Consider the following 25,688-nt stretch of genomic DNA (forward strand, 5'->3'; position numbering starts at 1 on the left):
CCATAGCAAACACCCGAGCACCCATCACCCAGCTCAGAAATAAAACTCAACAGATATGATTGAAGCCGTCGTGCATCCCCTCTGAGTGCTTTCCTGAGCAGCCCTGAGTCCGGCAGGCAGGGGACCCGGGGCCTTGCAGCCACCCAGGCCCTGCTCTGCCGGACCCTGTCGTCGCGCCGGCACAGACCCACAGGGCACCCTAAGCTGACGCGGGGCCTGAGACCGTGTGGGACGGCCTGGGAGGGGAAGGTCTTGGAACTAAGCCCCGCACACACACCCCAAGCCGGGTAGCTAGAACAAACGAAAAAAGGCCCCGTGGGGTGCTAAGACATCAAAGCCACTGGTGTTCACAACTGAGAACTGGGCCGGTGTTGGCGTGAGGAAGAACAGCATCTGGTCAAACAGACGTTAATGAGACTGCCACATGTGCCCGGGAGAAGCTTCTGAAGATCCAAAGAGGCACAGAGGAGGGAAACGGCATCCAGAATGTCTGTCTGTCAGTAGGAAGCAGTCCCCTCCACAAGACAGGATCCAGAGCCCAGACAAGAAGGGACAGGAGCAGGGCCAACTCCATGTCCTAGAGAACAGTCTTGGGGGGGGCTCGAGGGGGGTATTGAGGCACAGGGAGCAAAGACCTTCAGTCACCAGAATGTGGAATCAAGACGTGGCTTAGGTCTCAGAAATAAGGATGAGCTTGGGCTAGACCACGTACAAGAACAAAGATGTGGGTTCTTAGAGACTAGGAGCTGCTCAAATTCCTCCTACTGTCTCTTGGAATTGATCCTAGATTTAACTAATGAAGACTCCGGGACCTGAGCTGAAGAACAGGCAGGTGAGAAAAGGAGAGGCGAGGGGAGGGAGAAGCTAAGAACCAGATATGATCCAATACCATTGCTTGACCTCAAAAGGGCTTATGTTTTTCAGCATTTGTGAACAAGCCAACATATCCGAAAACCTACACAAACAGTGAAGACTATTTTGTCCCCCCTCCGACCCAACCCCTATCCCCATACACCATGCTACAAATACCCCAGAGCACCGGGAAGACTTCATTCCATTCCTGGAAATTGTTTTGCGCACCTTCTGTGTGCCAGGCACTGTGCTGGGAATGGAGACTTTGGGGGGATTAGCACCTGCCTGGGCCTTCAGGCAATTCCTGTCCAGCTGGGCAGTCAGCCATGCAAACAGATGGTTTCAGTTGGTGTAGGAAGGGCTGTGCCTGAGGAGTTCCTGGCTTGCATGGATGAGTGGGGCAGGGGGGAGGGGGAGAGGGAGGGAGACATAGAGAGGAGACCCAACACGATGTATTCCATGAATCATAAGTATGTGGCTGCTTCTGGAGCAGAACCCAAGGCAAGTGTGAGGTAATCAGAGATCGTGGTTTTGGATACTGAGAGCCAGCCCTGGGTTCAAATCCTTCCTCTGCCCCATACCATTCGTGTGACCTTGAGCATGCTACTTTAATCTCTGTAAACCTCGCTTTTCTCCTCTGATCATTAGGGGATCCAGAAAAAAGCCATGAGAAATACCTTTATTACTTTGCATAAAGTCCATACCCCTAAGAGGATAGGGATAAAGAGGAATAAAGGATAATTGAAGAAGAAGACCTATGTCATACTGGCTACTAAAATTGCTTAACATTTATTCTTTTAGGATTAGTGGGTTGTAAGCCTCATGAGAGACAGACACGAAAAATTGGAATTGATTAGACTCCAGAGTAGAAATGGATCAAACTATTCCCACTTCTTGCTTCAGGTTTCCTCCAAAAGTAGTCATTATTTTAATTTTCTTTGTCCTTGTACAGATGTATTTAGTGGGACCTACCATATAGGCCTGCTCTGACAAATTCCATGTATATTTATCATTTACATTCATATATATATATATTTAAAAATGAAAAAAAATGATTATCTGTAAATTCCCAAGAATTCAATCAAAATGATGAAAAAAATCTAGAGTGAAGACAACAACAGAGAAGGAGCCTTACAATTATTTGGCTTCCTTTTTGTGCCTTCCTGCTCAGAAGTCTCTTCTTTGACTTCACAGTGAAAATAGACATCCTCTCTGACAATGAATAAAAGTACGAACTACTGAGAATAAGGTAGAGAAAACCCACGGAGCCAAGATATGGCTGGATTTTATGCCGGCACATCTGCTCACTGCATTGGACTGATTCTCTGCAGCCAGGAATGGACCATAACAGCTTCTCCACCGGCCAAGGTCAGTGTTTAATGGTGATGGTTTTGATTTCAGTGAAAAATTCATAAGAGTCCTTGGCTCCTTCTCGACCTACCCCAGAACTCTTCATCCCCCCAAAAGGCAGGTTGAGCTCTCTGATGAGCCAGCAGTTGGTCCAGACCAAGCCTGACTGCAACTTCTTAGCCACCCGGTGGATACGGCCCACATTGCTGGACCACACTGTGGCTGCCAGTCCGTATTTAACGCTGTTGGCTCTTTGAATCACTTCCTCTTCACTATCAAAGGGGACAACACATGTCACTGGCCCAAATATCTCTTCCTTCATGCAGCAAGATTCATCCTTAATGTCTGTTATCACTGTGGGAAGCATAAAGTATCCTGCTTGATTCCTGCGGGGGAGGCTCAATGTGTCCACCCCCTCACCACACAGAATCTGGGCCCCTTCCATCCGGGCTTTTTTGATGTAACTTCTGACCTGGGTGGGTGAAAACCATGATTAGCAACATCTTACCATTTGACTTGACACAAAGCAGCAGAAAATTCAATATTTTTGAATCATCTAGGAAATATGTAGAAGGCCTTTGCTAAGAAATCTAAAGTTGGTTATCTTATTGCTCAACTGCTAAGCCTGAGGGCAGAAGTGCTCTGACCATCATTTGGGCATCCAGCCCTCATACAGAAGAGGAGAGTAATTTCTTTACTATCTAAGTTCCAGCCACATAGATAAATGCTTTTCATACATTCTCATTTAATTCTCTCAAAACTGTATTAGCTACATATTATTATCCCCTATTTGCTGATGACAAAATTGAGCCTCATAAAGGGTAGATGGTTCATACAATGAATAAACAGGAAAGCTAGAATTCACACTCAGGTATATTCAGTAGTTAAATACACAAAAGAATAGTTCCTCACTTTTGGGGGGGCTCTGTCCCTTGCAGAACATGGGAAGTTGAATGGTGCATAAGATTTCATGAAAGGCCTAGAGGCCCTTCAATAGCTAGGCTTCCAGAACAAATCATTTCTAACTTCTAGTCTCACTACTGATTATGTTCTGAAAATACATCTAGTTAATACAGAATAGCTAACTATAATGGGAATTAAATTATGTAAAAAGTAAACCCAATAACTCGGAGACAGTGACAGATGTTTATTAAACAATGGTTGTAGAAATGACCTATTATAAAATGATACGTACGTTTATATATGGAAATTTTGTTGCAGTCACAGTGATACCTTATCCTACCCCTGAGGGGTATTATAAGTATAGGAGAAGTAGAAAAGTCATCCCAAAAATTAGAAGTATAGAACAACAGTTAAGCAGTACATCAAAGGCAGGGTAAATTTTGAAGTCATACTTTGGATCCCTGCTTATCAAATATTTATCTGAGCATTCTGCCCCAGGATTAGGTAAGTACTCCATTGTAGAACTATATTCAATGTAGAGCTATGTGTTTTCCATGTAAAAATAAAAAAGTAATGTTGTTTTATTATTGATTTTATTCTAATTTATAGAACACTTAATAAGCCGTGAAGTCAAAGACTTCTAAAAAATATATTATTTGGAACAGCTTCATATTCCGCTCTGTTATACATTTTCCCCCAACATGCCCAATGATCTCAAAGCTCTCCCAGAAAAGCCCTAGTCTAGTTTGTGGGTAGAGAGTAAATTAGGTCTGGACTTCTCTTTCCCCTATTCTCTTACTCCTCTTGAAACAACGCACTCAGATTAATTAAAAGATGCCAAAGGCAGCATAGCGCGTGAACAGGGGAAGTCGAGGCAAAGATCTCCAGGGGCGCCTGCTGAACACAGGACCAGAACTTTTTTCCGTGATTCAAACATGGAGTGGCTTTAGATGGTCTCATCTATATGCAATCTCATGATTATCTCTTAGAGACTCTTGGATAATAAAATATGAAGGAAAGTGTCAGTTTTCAAATTGTGAACTTTTCAAAATTTTTAACGTATAAGATGACTCACACTAAACTAAATTTATTTTCTGGATGATAGAATGATATCTATACTAGCAGCTCAGGAACTGAGATTTTCAGGAAAATATGGAAAAAAGGAAATGTTATGACCGGTAATATGCCCTAAAATGTAATAAATTATTACTACAAAACTTTCTCTGAGAGCAGAGAGCAGTTAGTACTTCATAGCTTTGCCCCTAAAATCTGAGCACAGAGGTCAGATGGGCGGGCAGGGGAGCCCAAGTGTTCAAATCCCAGAGCCTCCACTTGCTCACTGAGGGATTTTCGATGCTCAGTTTCCCCTCTGAAAAATGGGATTAACATTCCCACCTATTCGTAAGCTTAGATAAAATGTATGTAAAATATTTAGCGTAATGCCTGGCTTGCAGTAAGTCTTTTGAATGCCAGTCACCAACTGGTGCTGTTGATGAAGAAGGTGATGGTATTACACACCATCTGACGCTTACGAGCTGGGAGACTTCAGACACGAGCCCACCCGACAAAAGAAGATAGCAACCTGCAAAAGCGGACCTTTGCTAACGGCCTGCAGCCTGCCCCATTGGGGAATGCACCTGTGAACGTGCCCTGCGCTCTGCCAGCCTCACTGTAAACACTCAGAATTCCATCTCCGATTTCCTGCATCTTGGGACAGGCTGGCATCTAGCCCGAGCTCTGGACAGCCACATGGAAAAGCATTCGAGGAGGTAAAAAGAAGAACTAAAGCAAAAACAAAAAGCAACCTGTGAAACAGGCAGAGAGCCTTTTCTTCACTCCTTGAGGACAGAGTCACCTGCATCACTGGGAGGCGGGCGAGTCTCTCTCACCCACATAGGAGCAAGCTGCATCTCTGTGAGGTTCTGCGCCCTTTGCCATGACGGAACAGCTTCTACATATTCTAACTGGACTCTTTTGGCACTGCCTCGCCATCTATCGTGACAACCACACAGTAGTAAGATGGACACAAAGACCCCAGACTCTGCAGGGCTAGTTTGCTTCAAAGAAGACACAGACAAACTGCAGAGGAGAAGTGGAATACAAAATCCAACCAACATGTTAAATCTCCTCCTTGGACGCAGGAGAAAGGCCAGAAAGCTTTCTGGTGAGAGGCGAGGAAAGATGACTACCAGTGGAACGTGTCCACTCCCTCCTTGATCTCCGAAGCATCACACCAAACTGAAAAGAGTCCCACTGCAAAGGCCACACTTATAGGGCCCTAGCTGCTTCCATTAGCTCTCTCTCTCTCAAGGGCCGAGATACCCAGGGCCTCCCCACAAGAATGGATCTGCAAGCCACCCATCGTGGGTCCACTTGGTGGGAGACTCAGAGGGGGAAGCCGTGACTCCCTGCATCTGGGCACTCATGCTCAGGGTGGAACAGTGAGGATGGCAGATGTCGAGGAACCCTCGGAGCCTCAGCAGGACAGCCCTGGGGCTTCACATGGGGGAGGCAATGTAAGCCCACCTGAGGGGCGCTCTACTCTAGCGGGGAGAGATCCAGTCTGTAGGACCACAAAACAAGAGAGCTGCATTGATCGCAGCAAGTTTATACGTGGTGGAGTAATAGGAATACATCTTTAGTGTTCTTCCCTAGAAAAAGAAAAAGAAAATACATTGGCCAATGATAAATTATTTTGAAAATTTTAACTGTGTGTACAAAATCTTTCTCCTTAAAAGCAGTAGAGCCATGGAGCTTTCTGAGATGAGTACAGAGTAATTAATTGTACTTTATTTTAATAAGCAAGTGGCTGAAAAATTATTTTCTATAAGGATCAAGAAGAAAGTCAAGAGAAGTTGATTGAAAAGTCTGCAGTTTGGCTCACAGTCACGTGCTACCGTTGGTTTCTTAGTGCAGACAATTGTATCCTGGACACAGAAAATGTTAGTAAAAGGGAAAGTTGCATGAGTGGATATAGAAACTCTCTGCCTTATCTTTGAGATTTTTCTATAAATCTTAAGTTATTCCAAAATAGAAAGTTTATTTCTTTTCTTAGTTATCTGACTGAGATGGAAAACATATGATGGTAAAAATACATGGGAGTTTTAAAAAAACTTCTGTTTGAAAGATAAATCTGGGCTTATGTTTGAATGTGGTCAGAAAAAAAACCTGCTAACTGTAAGCGTCACCATTTTCAGAGTTATTCATGGCACCTAAGTATACTACATTGAAATGACAGTAAGCAAACAAAATCCAACCAACATGTTAAATAAACGCTTGTCTTTCCAGCATAATTTGGTTTCACAAAAGATGGCATTTCTGGGCTAAGATACGTGAGGGAGAGGATGACACCAGGCCTAAAACCTTGTCAATGTTTCAAGTCTTAAAAAAATCAAATATAATTTGTGGTTTAGATCTATTAGGATTCTTGGCTTTTTTTTTTTTTTACTATTTTATTTATTTGAGAGAGAGCATGAGGAGGGGAGGGTCAAAAGGAGAAGCAGACTCCCCGCTGAGCAGGGAGCCCAGACACGGGACTCGATCCCAGGACCCCAGGATCATGACCTGAGCTGAAGGCAGTGACTTAACCAACTGAGCCACCAGGCACCCAGGATTCTTGGCTTTTGTCCACAACCTGCAGGAGTGTTTCACACCCTTTCCTCCCTACTGAACCCTCCGAACCTTCTCCCCTCCTCACCCTGCTTCCTAGTTCACTGAGAAAACAGAAGAAATAGAGCCCCCAAAAAGTGTTAAAGTTAAAATGTAGTAAATCTCCCAAATCTGTGCAGTGTCAAAGATTTCTACAGACTTAAGTAAAGGCTCTGTCCCTCACTGGCCAACTGATGGGGGCATATTTTCCATGGTGGGTCTCAGTTACCATGGCTAAAAACAAGGTCCTCCAGCTCCAACATTCTATGACTTATCTTAGGAGTCACATCAGGTAATCCATTAAGACGACCTTAAAGGCCTAAATTCCATAAACCAGCCAGAGGCCATCAATGGCTTCTCCCACGTAGACCACCACTAACCCTACCCACTAAGGACCATGTAATTGGATCGTGCCTCTTGGCACGTCCGGAATTCCATCTGCTGTAAGCCACAGGCAGAACCCTTTCCACTGGGAACTTTTATCAATGGAAATTCCTGCTGCCCTTGGTCCACATCATTCTTATCAGCTGACCCTTATGTTTTGAAATTTGTCTTCCTCGCTCTCGATGGGATCTCCATGCTGACTTCTCACATTCATTCATTCCATGTAGATGCTGCTTTAACCTGGGTTACATTTGTGTATTCATATCTAACATTTGTAGACTCTGTATCCAGAGGCCATTTCCTACAGGTCGGAATTTTTTTAAGAATAGGGTAGTAATTAACAACATTTCAAAGCATGACTGTGTGCTATGCTCTACACTGAGCTTCTCCCCAAACTTCCATCGCGGAGATTTACTTACTTTCTCCAAATGAGCTTTACTTATTAGAGCTCCCATGCTGGCCGACGGATCAGAGGGAATGCCAACTTTCCACATTCTGGTAGCTTCTACGAACTTCTCCAGAAATTCACTATAGATGCTCTTCTGGACAAAGATTCTGCTGGTACAGAGGCAGATTTCACCCTGTCAAGAATGACGCGTGAGGACAACAACAAGACACAGTCCTTCATGGGCAGGTCACCCTGCATTTCTGAGCACCTACCTGCCCGTAGCACGGGTCTCAGCCATGGGAGACACTGATCAACAAAACAAAGTCCCACCACGGGGAACACACAGTCTTTTTTTTTTTTTAAAGATTTTATTTATTTATTTGAGAGAGAGAGAATGAGAGAGAGCAAGCACATGAGAGGGGGGAGGGTCAGAGGGAGAAGCAGACTCCCCGCCGAGCAGGGAGCCCGATGCAGGACTCGATCCAGGGCCTCTAGGATCATGACCTGAGCCGAAGGCAGTCGCTTAACCAACTGAGCCACCCAGGCGCCCGGGGAACACACAGTCTTGTGGGGAAGTCAGACAACAGCACAAGTAAATGTGCTCAATCAATAATATAATTTCAGGTCATGAGCAAAGTGATACAAGAAAATTAAGCAGAGGATGGGAATAGAAATCAATGGAAAAGTGCCACTTTTAGTCCCTTTTAGTAGAGGGAGTTCCAGAAGGCCCTTGTGAAGAGGGGGTATTTGAATTGACACTCGATTGATGGGGAGGGGCTAGCTGAGCTCCAGGCGACTCGGAGGAAGGCAATGCTCAGCAGGCGGGGTAGAGCGGCTTCTTGCCGCAGGAGCGTGCTTGCTGTGGTGCGGTGTGTGAGGCGAGGCAAGAAGGCGAGCAGGGCTGAGGCCGGGAGTGGAGGCAGGAATGCAGGTAGGGAGGGTAGGAAAGGAGGGCAGGAGGTGAGGAGCAAGGCCACACCACGCCGAGTCCCACAGGCTCACAAGGAGTTTGCATCTTGCTCCCGTTATCATGAAAAGTCCATGGAAGGCTTTAAGCTGCAGCATGATATGACCAGATTTCCATTGTTAAATGATCGTTCCGGCAGCTGTGTGGAGAATAGAATGGAAGGGAACGAGAGTGGGATCTACAAGAGTAGAGTTCAGAGAGTATTCCAGAAGTCCAGGTAAGTGGAGGTAGCTTGGACCAGGGCGGGACCAGCGGAGATGAGCAAAGTGATAGGTGTCCACCGACGTCACCAGATTCGTAAAGGGATTCAGGAGCCCAAGGTGCAAGAAGACTGGTATCAATGCTCTCGGAAGTGAGGGGTTCCAGGATATATTAGAATAATTGAGCCAACAAGATGGGTTGATGGATTAGTGAGACAGAAGGTTGGGGTAAGAACAAGGTTGAGTCCCAGGTTTTTGATGGAGCCGCAGAGCAGATGGTAGTGCTCTGCCCCAGAAAAGCAAGCCCAAGGGAGAGGAGTGGTATTGCAGGGAAAGGAGAGGGAGGGAAATCAACAGTTCTGCTTTGCACAGGTTAAGGTTCCGATGCCTAATAGACATCCGAATAGAGATACTGTAGGTTCTGGGCAGAGGTGCTAACAGGAACCTGAGTGAAAAATGATCCTTACTATCGTTTGAATATAACATGCGATCATTTACAAACCACAGTCTAGACATCTCAAAGCATTATGTATGTATGGTAAGTATATATCTACGTAAATAACAATTTTCACCACATTTATATTTGATCTTCACAACCATCCTAAGGATGGAATATTTCTAATTATTTTGACAGTTGGGCAAAGGTGTATTGTCCAAATTAAATCATCATTGTTTTGAAACAAAAAATTCTCTCTGCAACCCAAGATCACTGTAAGAACCATCTGCATATCTGGCTTGGGAAATCTCTAGACATAAGTGCCCTCTGCCGTGTGGGAAGGGAGGGTGTGGTAAAGAGAGTTGAGGGGTTACCCAGTCAGGGTTTTCCGGATTACTTGGTGCCAGGAAAGCATAGGTAATGCTAGGGTCTCTAGTGGCATGACTTTCAAGGAAATGAGAAAAGGGAAATTATTTATTGCGTGCCAGGCACTGTGCAGGGTGCTCTTCTCATAATAATTCTGTGGTCCAATAGTTTTCCCAGCTTACAATTAGGAAATGGAGCTTTGAACAAACACAAGCCCAAGGCCACCAGGCACAAGAAGTTTCAACTTCAGTCTGAGTGATGTGGAAGTCCACATTCATTTCTTCTGTGTCCCACAGCGTGTCGAAGTGTGAGTGTGCCCCCAGTCAAAGGAGACTATGCGTGACAGAGATGTTTCAAAGTGGCCCATTATGTTCAACTGAGGAAGAAGTGTTCACTACATGGGACTCATCTCTCGGTTAAGGAAAAAGAAACGAGCCCCTCTAGTTTGCCTAAAGTCTGTTTGTTGTCTTGAATTAGCTAGTTGGGTTCCTGTCCTCTTCCCCACTGACATTTAAAATACCCCCAAGAGGAAGGTTCTTTCAGCAATTTCAAGTTCTGGCACAGTCCTGGTAGCCAAGAAGCTACAGTCCATCTCCACGCTCAGAGTGCATTTTCTCTCATGCAGAGTTCACCCAATGTCCTCTCAGCTGATTCTCAGTCCACAGCTTGTCCCCACTCCCCATGCTGTCACCATAAGCCGCCCAAATGCTTGATTTAACTGTTCATTTTGATACTTGATCCTTGTTTATTTTAATGATTAAAATAGCTGTATCATAAAATTACAAATCTATTTTCTAAAATCTAAAATTTAAGTCTATTGATCCAGAAAAACTCTCTTTATAGATACAGACGTACTTGTATATAGAGATATAGAGAGAGGTACAGAGCAAAGCCGCTTTCTCTAAGAATTACTGCGAGAGAAATAATTACAATATAATGATCATGAAAATAACCACTGTCAGGAATGGTTTTCATTCTACAACTCACAAAATCGCTAATGGAAAGCATCATTATTACTTTCATGATTTCACAGGCAAAGAAATGAAGGTTCAAAAGGTTATGGCAACTTGGGCAAGTTAAAGATATATCTCATTTCACTCATCTTTCTTTCTATGGTGGTTCTAACTCTTTAGTTAATTCTTTTTTCGCTGCTAAAATTTTTAAAAAGCAGGCCCTTTGGAGAAAATCATTCAGTATTTGTGCACACCTGCTCTACCCTAAGCCTGATCCTGGGCATTAAAGATCAAATGCGGCCCCAAGGCAGACACAGGTGCCCTTTTTGTGAGGCTTACAGTTTGGTCTGTCTGGATCAGTGTTCCTAACCCTTTGGGATACCATGGCCTCGAAGAATCTGCTGAGAACTGAGGCCTCCAGAAAAACACCTGTCACATAATTTCAGGAGATGCAAAGTTGCCCGTGACTCCGTGACATCCATGACTCCAACATCAGAAACGTTCTCTAGACTGGCTTAGGCATTTATTTCTAAATGTGTGCTGCATTTGGGATGCTTTTGGGGGAGCACAAGGTTTACTGGAGATAGGACATTTAGACAGCAAGAAGAGAATGGGGGTGACTCTATGAATAAAGGGATGAAAAAGCTTGGAGAAGCAAACAATCAATAATTTTGCCCATGGCTGGTACCTGATAAAGCTCAAGAACTGGAGTTTGCCCAACAGAAGCTATGATTCTACTAGAACCACAGGTGGACACTGAGACAAAACAGAGTCAGTGGAATAACACAATGTCACAATCTCCTTTCCCTGAAATAGCACCAGATTAACCCACTCACTCCTGGCTTGGCACTGTGATGAAACAGATCCAGCCTAACTGGGTCACAGAGTTTAAAAACAAACAAACAAACTCAAAACAAAACAAACCAATACAGAGGACACACCTGGTTGGCGAAGCTGGACTGGACAGTCGTTGGAATGCACTCTTTCAGGTTGGCGTCCTCAAAGATGATAGCGGGATTCTTGCCCCCCAGCTCCAGGGAGAGCTTCTTGCAGTGGGGAGCACTCAGCTGTGTGATCCGCTCGGCTGTGGGCTGGCTCCCCGTGAAGGAAATGAGGGGTACCTCCGGATGGGACACCAGGGCCTCGCCGACCCTGGGCCCCGTCCCAAACACAATATTTACCACACCTGGTGGGACACCTGGACAGGAAACAGAACAGTCTCCAGGTCTGTATCCGGATAGGATACAGAAACAGTAACAGAAATTACAACAGTAATTCTTCTCAGTATGTTGAGAATTTCGGGTGACATTGAGGTTTTCCTTGAAAGTGCAGTAGCTTGAATGGGGGGGGGGAGTAGACTTTTATGGCTGCCTCTAGTTTAAAAGCAAAGCAAAGACTATGACGCCACCTCCACTTCCAGTGCCCCCTAGGTGGGATTTCTCCAGGTGCTTTGCCTTAGAAAAATGAAGAGTGGAACATTCTAATTAATTCATTCCATAATATTAACTAGGCATCAGAGGCTGAGAGCATAGATATATCCTCAGGCAGGCCAAGCCCTGTAAGGTAGGAGAGCCCTGCTCCAAGTTGGCATTCAGGAGTCACAATTCAGTGTGAAAATGTGAAGTGGAGGGAAGAAGAGATTGACTGTGAGCATTGAAGGTGAGATTGAAGGTGAGCATTGAGTTAAAGGTCCCTGTGTCCCATGATATGGTCATACACTCTAGGACTGACTTAAAGTGCCAAGTACACCCTAAAACAGGTGCCCCCATCTTTCTAGCATGAGACCCTACTGCCTTACATTTGCATGTATTTTTTTTATGTGTTTATGGCTTTACTTGTTTATTACCTAGCCAACACTGGCAGGTGTGCGATCCAAGGGCAAAAATGGTGTCTGTGTTCTGCTCCTCACAGTCCCCACTGTGCCTTGGCCCTAGTTTGCCAGATAGATTAATACCAGTAAATGTTCACATTCACTGTAGGCCAATCATTCCTGGAAGCGATTTAGATCTCCCAGCAACTGGATGAGGTAGGGAGGATTAATATCCTCACCTTATCCAAACTGAGGCAAAGTGAAGTCAAATAGCAGCCACTAGGAGGCAAAACCCAGTGTAGATGGTTAACAAATAATTAAGTGAATGAATGAATAAAGTCTTTGTGTACATTATCCAAATCAGAAATGGTCCTTGACTCTGGAAAGCTTTATGTGTCCAGAAAGAAAATCTGTGTGCCATTGTGTGCCATTGTGTTGTGTCCAGGAAGCTCTTAGGGTTTGTCTGGAGGTTAGCTGAGTTTATTCCCCATATTTCTTCAGCCTCGAAGTACAGCAAATGCAGAAAACCTCCAACGTGTAAGGTTTTTGAACTACCTTCCCTGCTCCCGCTATCTTTCCCTGTCCAGGTTGGACATTCTGTCCTGAATAGAAACACACTCTGTTGGATTAAAACCATCTCTTCCAGAATATGCTTTTAAAGTATAAATAACAAGTTCTCATTGATGATCCACTATCATCCAGAACACCTTCCCATTGAGCCAGAACCTTAGCCTGATCACTTGAGGGGACAAACGAGGCCCTCTTCAGCTGAGCCTTGGAGACAGGTGTGGAGATCAGTGACTCATGGTGGTATCTGGCAGAGCTTCACCTCCAATGGCCCCGCCTTTACACACATGTGCAGACTTCTTAAAATCTAGCTTGGGTCGGTCCTGTATCACAGGTCACTGCCACGGAGGGGAGGTCCAAGGCCAGGCACCATGTGAGAGCAGCTGAGCCCCGCATTGGGGCAAAGAGGAGGCTCAGGAGAGGGGCCCTCACAGTGGTCAGTGGGGGAGAAACAAGGACAAGTTTCCCACCATTTGCAGGGTGGGGTCCTGCATCTCCATCAGACAGTGGGCATGTGAATATTTGCCCGATATTTTCTGATTGGGGTTTGGAGGCAAGAGAAGGTGGACTATGGGGCTTTATAAATCCTGAAGGCAAAAATGGATCAAATCACTTCTAATGTATACAACAGCATTTTAACGAAGAGTGAAGAAAACTTAGAAACACCACATAGGTATCACCCCGGGAAAATGAGTTCATTTCAGCAGGCCAATTGCCTTCTACACAATGACATTAACGCTTTACATTTCCTTGAACTTCGGTGTTAATATGTTAAGAGCTACCTACTGGCCATTATTTCTCAGCACCACTTTGCCATTTGATGGAGACAGTAATGAAATTTTTCTAGAGACATCTGCCCTCTGCCCTTAAGATATGCCAGTTATCAGAGAAAGAAGGCACTACACTGGCAAATAACAATTTGGTAAAACTCAGAGTAAATGGCTAAGAGACATCACAGGGCATAAAGTCCCTCCACCAGGGACAAAGATGTGGCAGAGTGGCAGCAAGCTTCCATTGGGCAAAACAAAACTAGGAAGGGCCAGAAATCTGCTTTCAGTGGACACTCCAGGAATGAGGCATACATATGGTACCCCCAAGAAGAAATGAATACTCTAGAATTATAAAAGAGGTACTCACTGTATACTTTTTTAAATGATTTTACTGCACAGGAAGGTCATCTGTCAAGTCTGTTTGAATGCTCAGGACTCAAGGATTGGCTCTTTAAATATCCAGAATGCACCAGCAGGTCATGTTAGCTTTCTTTTTCTTACACTATTAAACGTTTGTCGTACAGATTCTCAATCCAAATGGAGAAACTGAGGGCTTAAGACAGGTGCAATTTGAGCCTTACACTCTCCGTGGTGGCCAGAGGAAGAAAGTTTAGCAAAGCCAGCAGAGGCAGGGAAGGAGGGAAGAACTGTCTTGGTATAACAAGCTTATTCATTCACAAGAAATAAGATCAATGCTGTGTAAATACATGGAAATGTAAAACTCTTGTGTACACCAGGTGCTGGGTGTATGGAAGGGGAGAGTGCTTAGGGAAGAGAAATCATCATAGATCAAGATGTGGTTGACTTCAAAAGAGAGTGGTTCTGGGAACACAGCTCTGTGGCACCACCCCACCTGCATGGCTGCCCTCCCCAACATAGATCACAGCAGAGCATCGGCCCCACTTCTGTCCACTCCAGGGAATCTATAGTCAACAGACAGGGAGGAAAGGCCCTGCACCTCTGTAGACACTAGCCACTTAGTTTTGCAAAGAATGGCATTAGAATGTGATCCCTCATGTAAAGAAGGAATGACACCTGTGGGACATGGGAGAGGTAGGCACATTTCTATCATAACTCTCCAGAAGCCTAGGGCATCCATAAATGTCACCCAAAGGCTGAAGCTGGGAGGCCTCATTCCTCTGTACAATACAAGGGAAATGGGAAGCTAGACTAGGGTCATAAGGCCACACAGTTCAACCTGCCATCTAAATCCTAGAGTAAAGAACTGGCCCAACTTTTTTGGAAGCCAATATGTATGTTTTTGCTTGGAGAGATAAGGTATCCAGAAGAGGGAGATATGGGTTCTTTCCAACCACCTACCTTATGGATTGGGTGAGCCCAGTGCTACCTTTTCTGTGGGCTTTAAGGAAGTACAAACAGCAGAGACTGACAGACAGAAAGACAGCCACCCATCATCCCAACCCAGGGTGTGTATGAAGACCTGAGCTCAGGGACCTAATAGCAAGGGGCTTTCTTGTGGGTTGCAAGTTAGGGTCCCCTGACACCCTCCAACCTTGGTGCGGTGTCTGTGCCCATGCTGAGTTATACCCCAGAACGTACCCAGGAACATACCTTGAATGTGGCCATGACACTGTTGACATAAAGAAGACATGGAGCCATATTGTATCAGCTTCCACACATTGGCTCCAAATGCAGGGAAAACTGAGGGAGGTGTATTCAAATCTCTTGAAAATGGCTATTTCTAGCAGGTATCGTATAACCATACAAACCAGAGAAGTCCCTAACAGTAGTCTTATTTGCATCAAGGTTAACATGTGGTTCAAATATAAGATTTAAATTGACCACTGAAGACAATCCCAGGAGCAGACTGGTATCTGAGTTGACTGAGTTCTTTAAGCCTGCTGTCACTTCACAGTTGTGCAATCACATCACTGCCTGCCAACCCCCCTGCCGGGGGAACCATTCCTGCAGTGGCACGGACAGGGGTGAAGAGAGGAAGCAGTGTGATCCAACCCTGTGCATGAAGGGGATTTCTCAGAAAAGGATCAGAGAGAGGAAAACCAAAGATGTCGATGGAATCAATTTTGCTCTGAGCAGATTTCTATCCAAAACAACTTCTCAAGTGTCAGGATGCTGAGGTGGCTGAAGCGCATAAAATGTGCAACCCCAAAGCCAATCCTGTGCCTCTCCAGACCCAACGCTCATTACCTGCTCTCTCCAGGAGTTTGCACATCATCCACGCAGTCACCGAAGTCAGCTCGCTGGGCTTGGCTATCACCGTATTGCCAGCAGCAATGGCTGGTGCCACCTTCCAGGTCAGCAAGTAGAGTGGCAAATTCCAGGGGCTGATCAGACCGGCTACAAGAGGAGAACAGAAACACTGCCACCAATGGCAGGCCCCTCAAACTAGACTGGCCAAATTGGGTTTATTAACATGGAACTCCTTCACCCTGCATAAAGCTTTGGCTTACTTGTAGCCAACCTCGGGGAAATAACTCTAAAATGTATTACAAGCAACTGTGCCTTTGAAAACTATAAATCAATACAATTTACTCTTTTCTTGACGATGTACCAATTGTATTTATGAACAAGGGCAATGTAAGCTCCAGGGCCAAGAGGCTGTCACCTGTTACCAAACAGTTTCTGAATGTGATGAGTTTTGAGATTTATAGACTGACCTTCACATTTTTTTTTAAACTTCTCTCTCCTTCTTCATCATCAAATTGTCTAGCTACTATTTCTTTTAAGTTTTTCCATCACTGTTTCTAACCTGTTGTGGATTAAGACATAAAATCTCAAGCTTTTTAGAATTATTGGTAAAATAAGAGCAAATGGGTTCTGAGTCTGTCCTGTGGAAGCCTTCCTTTTAGTAAAGCCAATGAATTTTGATTCATAGACTATGAGATCCATTTTGGTTAGCCAGAGGACTTTTTAATAAAAAATTCTCTCTAGATTCTCACCTCTTTCATGACCAGATAGGATTGCTAAATAAGTAACAGAACCAGCATCTAGAACGTGTCCCCATGCGATATTCTGAAACCAACCAGGTTTCCAACCATAAAGCATGACCAAAAAAAAAAAAAATCTACCTTATGAATTTGTAAATGGATTCATCTTATTTTATACCCCTCCCTTAAAATCTATGCTGTGAAAGTAAACATATATTCTATATGATTATATTTCTCGTTAGAAAATCTTTTCTTTAGAGGATAACAGAATATTTTTTCAGCATTATTCATTCAAGAGGGAGGTTTGAGCTTTTACAATTCCTTCAAAATATGATTTCCAAAGGGTTCAAATAACCAAGGTGGTAATATGTCCCATTTTCGTTCCTTTTAATTTATTTATCCTGTCATAAAATGTAACTAATAAATACGGGTATTTGGTGGTTGGAGGAACAGTGACCTCTAGTGGATATTTTGAGTCATTGCTCATGTTTACATGTCCTCCAAAAGAAAGCAGGAAGCAGCTAATTCAGAGTGCCCTACACTTACTAATTTATTTAATTCTCACTAAAATATATAAATATAAAATTAAACTATGCTTCCAGTTTTTCAGATAAGAATCCTGAAGTATACAAATATTATGAAACTGGCCCTGCACATATCCAAAATCCATGCTATTAACTTCAAGACTCTCTGGAAATAAACTTTTTTTTTTTTTTTTAATTGTGGGGGGCGGGGGAATCTTCGTGTGTGAATCTCCTCCCAGCATTATTCTTTTCCTGGTAATTTCCTGAGAACAATGTTCTAGGAATATGCAGGTAATGTGACAAAAGGAAAATAAACCAGAAATAGATTTTTGAGGCCCATTAATTTTCGGTCAAAGTGTAAGTCCGCTCTTCCCTTTCTCTTGGTCTGTTCCTTTGGATGAGCTCTATAGAACTGAGGGAGCATCCCTATGCACCCCCGCAGACCAGGCTTTCCCTGAGCAGCACCTACCGATCCCCACAGGGGCCCGCACCGTGTAGTGCAGACAGCCCACGTGGTCCATCTGCGTGCACTCTGATGTGTGGTGCAGGATGGAGGAGGCGAAGAACCGGAAGTTCTGCACAGACCGGGGAATGTCCATGGTTCTTGCCAGTGTTATGGTTTTCCCTGTAAGAAGTCAACAACAGAAAGCACGGTCGGCATACTTCACCAGGGACAGTGGAGACACGATCACGCATGTTTCCCAGTTCACGCTCACGGAGCCTTGGTTCTTTCCAGCCTGAGACTTCATCCCCTGACGACACAGACAGCTGATTGTGGTTTCACAGAACCATGAAATAATTAGGTGTGACGTTATCAGATAAAATCGAGTGAAATAATCTATGCTTTATGGGCTGAACAGTTCAGGGCTATCATGAATCCGCCAGATGCTACCACTCTGCTCACATCAGCTCTTTCAATTCAAAATCACCAAGCTTTGTACATGCTACAAAGGGGTTGGAGTAACGGGTGTTAAGACAGCTGTATCAGGGCGCCTGGGTGGCTCAGTTGGTTAAGCGACTGCCTTCGGCTCAGGTCATGATCCTGGAGTCCCAGGATTGAGTCCCACATCGGGCTCCCTGCTCGGCGGGGAGTCTGCTTCTCCCTCTGACCCTCCTCCCTCTCATGCTCTCTGTCTCTCATTCTCTCTAAAAAAAAAAAAAAAAAAAAGACAGCTGTATCTGCATGACACAATAAAACCACTTTGACGAACGTATACAATAAAACCACTTTGACAAACATCACAAACAGTGATGTATACTAAATGTCTTCCCAACACATGGTGGAGTCCTTAAGATGGGCACGTGGCAGAACGGCTGAGGGGACCCCGAGGATGCTGTGTGGCACTCGCTTACTCACCATGTGCCCCATGCACGCCCTAGCTCCTGGATTGAACAAAAGGAGAAACGTAGCTTTTCTGGATTGTTCCTTAGTTGTCTTGGGTGACTCAGGGGGACTCCCAGTGTCAGCAGCACCAACAGGAAACATCTTCTCGTTAAGGGTTTGGACTCAGGCTGCTTCCTAACTTTAAGCTGATTTATAGCATGTATATGACTTTAAAAGATCTCGGGTTTTCCTAACAGATATAACTGCAAGGATTTATGGACATTTACTACATTACCCATGCCTCTGGGAAGGAGATAAAAATTGGGAAGCTGTGTGAGGAGTGCAGTACTGACATATCCGATTCTTTCTAAATAACGTAACTGCAATGGCTCTTCAGTTACTTTTGCTTTGAAACGATCTGCCTAGAAATGGTGGAGAATTGCACGATCGGCCCTCTTCCTCTCTCCGCACATCCACGCCCTTTGCCAAAAACCTTGGCATTGCCTTCCACCAAATGGACAAAGTGTATTTATGTCCTTGACCCTGGAACTTGGACTCAACTGTGACCTGCTTGGACCATCAGAGTGGGGGAGTCGGCCAGATGCAAGCCTCCTGGGTGGTTTTTCTTTCCAACTCCACCTCTGCCATGAGAATCTCAGGTGCGGGCTAGCCTGATGGGGCCGGGGGGCGCTAATATGGAGGAAGTACCCGAGTCCCAGCCCTTGTGGTTAGGAGGCAAGAGGTCTGCAAGAGGTCACCTGACCAGCTGGAAGGAGGGTACGTCTCCCTGGCGCTGCACTTTGCATTGAGCCCCGCACTCACCTTGGTCCCTGGATTCCGCCTGCGCCAATTCCTCCAGGGACTGCTCCAGCAGATCGGCCAGCCGGTGCAGCACCTGCGAGCGCTCCTGCGGGCTCCGGGCCGCCCAGCCGGGGAAGGCTGCTCTGGCCGCCTCCACCGCGGCGTCAATCTTTGAGGACCAAGAGGAAGAGGGTCACCTTAAGACTATTGCTCCTGGGGCGCCTGGGTGGCTCAGTCATTGAGCGTCTGCTTTCAGCTCAGGTCATGATCCCAGCATCCTGGGATCAAGCCCCGCATCGGGCTCCCTGCTCAGCGGGAAGCCTGCTTCTCCCTCTCCCACTCCCCCTGCTTGTGTTCCCTCTCTCGCTGTGTCTCTCTCTGTCAAATAAATAAATAAAATCTTAAAAAAAGACTATTGCTCCTGAGGTTGGATGAATCCAGAATCCACAGGTCCACCCACACTTAATTTTTTTCTGACTGGTTTCAAATATTCAATACTTCCTCCTGCCAAGTTACCTGCAAAATCAGTGAATCAGGGGCCCCACAAAAACAAAGAAGAATGCTCCATTTTGACCAGGGTATTCAGATGCGGCCATCAGAAAGAAGCTATTTGAATTTTAATAGACGCACATTTTCAATCATGTCAAAATACAAAAATTTTTTTGAATAGCCTAGGAGAGCTCACTTCATGTAGATGTGTAGAATCTCTCAGCTTTTAATCCAGATCCAACATATCTGATAAAGTCTAAATTTTTTTTTTTAAGATTGTATTTATTTGACAGAGAGACACAGCGAGAGCAGGAACACAAGCAGGGGGAGTGGGAGAGGGAGAAGCAGGCTTCCCGCGGAGTAGGGAGCCCGACTCAGGGCTGGATCCCAGGACCCTGGGATCATGACCCGAGCTGAAGGCAGACGCTTAATGACTGAGCCACCCAGGTGCCCCAAGTCTAAAATTTTGTTTGAAATCGTATCCTTAGATTGTCATTTCCACTCAGAATGACTAATCATAATAGTCATTGACTAATTTTTGTATATAAAGGAATATGCTAAACCGCAAATTATGTCATTGAACCTGTTTTAAAATTCTGTACCATGACTTTGCTATGCCCATTTTGCGGATGAGGAAACTGAGGCATGGAGAACTCAAGTAACCTGGCAGAGGTCACACAGCTAGTAAGTGGCAGCATCAGGATTCAAGCCAGGCTCTCTGTGGCTCCAAGACCACAGCTGGCCTGCTACGGCAGAGCCACGGTCCCCGTGCCCCGCCTGGCTCTGCCCAGTGACAGAGGCCTCTGTGGGGATGGAGGGCATCTGTGTCGGAACAGATAGCTTGCAGACCTGGTTTTGGAGCAAATCCAAAAGGAAACAATATATGGAAAGGTTCAGGCAAGGCCAATTCCTGCAAGACAAAACGAGTCTTCGGATCTTCAGCAAAGTCAAAGCAACGTCTTTCCCAGAGATAACAAATCCCTAGCCTGTGTCTCAGCCCTCTCCCCTCTCACACGCATGACAAGACTTTATAATCACTCACAGCTTTCACTCACCCCAGGCCCAGGCCCTGCCTCAGAATCCTTTTCCACAGGCTTTAGGCAACCACGAGCATCTTTCTCACCATCACAGGACCTGATAATTCAGCCGCCTCTCCCCCAAAATCTGATCCACACTCCTCCTCTGTTTTCTTTATAACCAGAGTCACTTCCAGCTGAGCTGAATAAAGGATGAAATGATTCTCATCTTAATTATAAATTTCTGGAAAAGTGGTGTTTTCGGTTGGAAAGCCGAATCTCCACTGTGGACCCACAGACAGGATGAAGGAAGAGCGTGGGCTGTGGTGTTCTCCACCAGAAGTTGCAGCCTCCCCGAGGCCTGGCGGCCAGCCAACAAGAGAAGGGTTCCTTCCTCCCGTGCTCGGAGTAAAATCTCATCTTCCTGAGGTTGTCGATGTGAAATCTAAGCTTTTTGCTATGCAGAAAACTCAAGTCCAGTCATCCTAAGTTGGCTTATGTCTGTGTAATATAGAATACGTATTAACGTATATGAGCAAAAGCTAATACCTAGAAAGCTTTTACTATATGCCAAACACTAAAGGCTTCACATCTATCAGTCTGTTTCATCCTCAGAACCACACTAGAAGACAGGTATTACTGTTATTCCCATTTGATAGGTAAGGAGACTGAGGCACAAGGAAGTTCAGCTCTAAGTCAAGACAGTAGATACTAAGGGATGCAGCTGGTCTTTGAAGACAGGCGATCTGACTCTGGTCTGTGCTTATGGACTGCAAAGCTACCATGTAAATGCCACCACAAGTGTGTGTGTGTGTGTGTGTGTGTGGCCACTGATCTAGGCTTCAGAGATGAGAATGTTAGCTCACTGTCTGTGGAATAAGGATGATGGGAGAGTCTTATTTGTAGGTTGTTATGACTCACATTGGGGGTAATTTGTGTTAGACGGCTTAGTGAACGCAGAGCACAGAGCAAAACCTGTTAGCAGCACCAGCAACACTTTCTGTAAGAGACTTTCTGCAAAATTGGGCATGCAGCTTGTATGTTGATGGTATTTTTCAAGCCAGCAAAAACTGGGACTTGCGGGATCAGAGAGCATATTTGCAATTTAAATTGCTGGGAAATCCAAAATATTTATTTCTCTACTAGCAGATGTAGCCATACCAAATTCTATCTTCTGAAAAGGCATGAGCCATTAGCCACAGAACTAAATTTGTCCTATTTGTCATTTTTTACTGCACTTTGGGAAAACACTTCGAGACCAGGAGGATTGGATAACACAAAGCTGGATTTCCCACATCTGTCCCAGGTCATTTGAAACAAACAAAATTGTGGGTTACAGTTTAACCAACAGATTAGCCAATATTTGCAAATTTTTGTGCACAAGTCTAAAGGTTTTTTTAATGCAAGACAGGTTTAAAATATAGTTAACAAAAGAGAAATAATAGCTTAGTATATATGAAGGCTTATTTACGTATACTTATTTGTATATGAAGGCTACAGTTATCTTTTAAATAATCTAGTTCTTTGTGCCTTAAAAAATAAAATCCATTAGGCTTTAGATGAGCATATATACATCAGCCACATTCATCACCAGACACATTTACATTGTCAATGCAATAAACTGATAACTAATTAAATATATCTCCAACATCTTATAGAACTTCTCAAATAAAATTCTAATGTTTGTGCCATTAAGCACTTTGAGTAAGAAAAAGGATGGTCTTAAATTTCACTGCAAAAATATATGGGAATTTGATTTTGCATTTCATCATTCAAGTGATCTGTTTTACTTCACTAGATATTTTAAAGACATAAGGCATTTTTAGAGGATAATATAAAATAAATCCCTGGGTTTTTCACTTCTGCTCGTTTCAGTGGAGTAACAAGTTGTTTGTTTTTTTTTTTTTTTTAGAAATCCATGAATATACTGGCAAAGTTAGGCAGCACTTGGTAAAGAAAAAGAAACAGAAACACTGATCATTCTTAACAAATAATACTTTTTACTAGACCCCTAATAAGGAATGGCTGAGAAATGCAGCTGTGTGTTAAGTTGCCTGATTAATTGCTTGCTTCTGCACAAAGTCATGGGCTTTGTTCCAGGCATAGGTATCCCCTTTTGAAAGTTCACAGGAGGTCACTTCGCTTTTCTATTAGCACCTGTTTTCGCTAACCGCAAGAAATACGAAGAGGATTTTCACTTCTGTGAAAAAAAGCCATTTCCAGACTTAGTATTTCTTTCCCAAATGCAAAGTGGCATAATGTGAACTTTCTGAAAATGGGGGATACTCTTCACTTTATGCCATTTCAAAAGATGTCCTAAGAACACTCTCCTTTTGGATAGCGAGGGAATCCTGCATCCTAAAAGTCCCATTACAAAGCAAACCTTCCCAGAACTCAAATCTTCCTCCTGCCAGCGTTTAACAATTCTACACCTTTTCCCCAACTCCCTTTGCTCCTAGAAAAGTAAGTGACATGAAATCCATCAACACAGGAAGTACATTTCCATCTTCCCTAGGTGAATATACTCACCTCTTCTCTCTTTTTTTTTTTTTTAAGATTTATTTATTTATTTGAGAGAAAGAAAGGGAGGGGGAGGCGCCGAGGGGAAGGGAGAAAGAGCCTTTGAGCAGACTCCGCACCGAGCACAAGCCCAGTGCGGGGCTCAATTCCATGCCCCTGAGATCAGCAGGACCTGAGCGAAACCAAGGGATGCTCAATGCATTGCCCCAGCCAGGTGCACCACTCACCTCTTCTTTTCCACTGTTTGGCACTCTGCAGTATACATCCCCCGTAGACGGATCATAAGAATCGATATAGGAGTTACAAGGTACAAACATTCCATTAATGAAGTTTTCCAGTGTCAAAAGTGCCTTTGTTCCAGCCATGGTGGAGACAACTTCTGCCTTTCTCCCTTCGGTTCCCCCGCACAGTTCCCTACCCTGAGTGAGCCCCGTCCTCACCTCCAGCCCCAAAGTCCTCATTTGCCAATCAGTGGAAGTGGGAGGTGGCCTGACACTCAGGACTATGTTCCAGTCTCCAAACTCTGAGCAAAGAGTATTCGGGAGTATTTCACAGACTTCCAGTACATTATGAGAAAGGGATAATAATATGGTAAGCTAACATCAGCTTGTGTCCATGGCCCTTTGAAATGTCAGAAGGCACCTGTGTCTCCTTTTATTGGGTTCACACTATAAGCTGTTTACTGCTCAAACATGGAGGGCCAGACCCTGAAGCAAGTCCTTGACATGAATTTGCTCATTTATTCCACACAACAATCCTATATAAAGTGAATGTCATTAAATCTCCTGTACAGTACAAGGAACTGAGCCTCAAGAAGTTAATTTGTCCAAAATCGCAGTTAGTAAGGAATGAACTTTAATCCGTTTATCTCCAAATCATGTGATTTCCCTCAACACATCACAGCCCTCACCCCACAGAGGTGATTGAAGACAGACTCCCTCTTTCCATCTCTCGTCTGTTTCTCTTGACCGTGGCTGCCTTCTCCATGAACAGTCCCTCCATCCCGAAACCAGCAGCTCACATTCTCCCAGCTGTGCCACTCCAGTAAGGACACAAGCCAGTCTATGCATGGATATAGGAAACACACGGGGATGCATAGCCACGATGCATGTGAGAATTTCTATAAACTGGTAAGGGAAATGGACAATCCAATTGAAAAAAAATAAGCAAAGGCTATAAAAAAAGCAATTCATAGCAAAAGAGATGCAATTGGCTAATGAAGGCATGAGAGGTACTCCGCCTCATTGTTAATCAAGGGAACGTGAAATACAAAGAGGTGCCCTGATTCCCCAAAGTAGAAAACATTTTAAAAGATCTCTACTCTCTGCTCTGTGTGCAGATGTGGAAAAGCAGGTGCTCTCCTACTCCGCTGACGGGAGGCTTCACAGAACCCGGCTTAGGGCAGTCTGGCCATGTCAGCATTTTAAATGTGCCCACGTTGAGGCTAGTAATTCTTCTTCTCAGAATCTCTCCCACTGAATTTCTTGCTCCAGTGCAAGTAGGTAAGTCACAAGGCATCGCTTTTTATGGTAATTTCAAAATCGGAAACAAGAGAAACGCATACCAACTGACAATTATTATAATGAGTCGTGATACCCAGATAAGGAATGTTATTTAGCCATTGGAAGATGTACTGTTAAGTGAAAAAAGAAAGTTAGTGGATAATATACACAACAGGATCTCCTTGGACGCCTGCTTGAGGGGGATGAAAGTGGGGAAATGAGGGTTTCTTCCTTTTTTTACTCCATGTGGTTTTAAATTTCTTGAATACGATATGGTGACCCTATATCAATATGTAACTTTTGTAGTTAAAATTTAGTCAAATGTGAGATATCGATATTCTAAATTCATTGGTCATTTGGGACATTTGCTGGTTGTGCACGTCCTCAGGCCCTCCCCACTCCCGCCTTCATTGGTATCTAAGAATCTCCAAAATTCTTGCAGATCGCCGATGCAAAGCAAGAGACTCTCTGTTCCCTGAGCAATGAAGCTTCAGGCCTCTCTGCAAATCTAAAACTGACCTATGATGGCCTGCTGAACAAAGGACCAACCCCCCTGGTCTTTTCTCCTTTGCAACTCAAAGCCTCTGCAGAAACTTTGGCATTAGAACTCATTTTATTTAACAGGGCCAAATTCTTGAGGCTCCTTCTCCCTACCCAGTAAGAAGCAGGGAAGAAGTTTAAAGACGAAAATTTTTTTTTCTCAGCCTAAAATTCTTAACCTTTCCTTTTCCAGGTGACTTTTCTTTTTCCTTTCCCTCGTGTTAGTGATTTGGGGTCATTTGGATGTGCCTCTGTTAAATACCTGGTTACACATAAATAAAAAGATACATACATGGACAAATACAACACTGCACACAGCCAAGGGTCTGTTCCAGAACACAGAAACTATGTGGGTGTTTCAAAGTCTCATACAAGGAAATGGTTACATTGGGTTAGAAGGCTGAGAGAGGGGCGGGTCCAGCTGAGGGACCCAGGCAACAGTAACACCTAGTACCAGGGAAGAGAGGCC

The 25,688-nt window shown here is 44.4% G+C and overlaps 1 protein-coding gene across 1 annotated transcript; it reads right to left on the minus strand.

The window, feature by feature from the left end:
- Positions 1-1,615: 1,615 nt before the first annotated feature.
- Positions 1,616-25,688, minus strand: ALDH8A1 (aldehyde dehydrogenase 8 family member A1). The gene is made up of 7 exons (XM_081829052.1): positions 23,405-25,688; positions 19,174-19,321; positions 17,497-17,652; positions 15,764-15,913; positions 11,389-11,645; positions 7,557-7,718; positions 1,616-2,674 (listed from the first exon to the last, which is right to left on the minus strand). Exons 1-7 carry the CDS (start codon positions 23,636-23,638, stop codon positions 2,222-2,224), a joined length of 1,560 nt encoding a protein of 519 aa, XP_081685178.1. The 5' UTR covers positions 23,639-25,688; the 3' UTR covers positions 1,616-2,221.

This window comes from Leptonychotes weddellii, chromosome 8 (assembly GCF_054177405.1).
Source record: "Leptonychotes weddellii isolate Sample4059 chromosome 8, ASM5417740v2, whole genome shotgun sequence".
Lineage (NCBI taxonomy): Eukaryota > Metazoa > Chordata > Mammalia > Carnivora > Phocidae > Leptonychotes > Leptonychotes weddellii.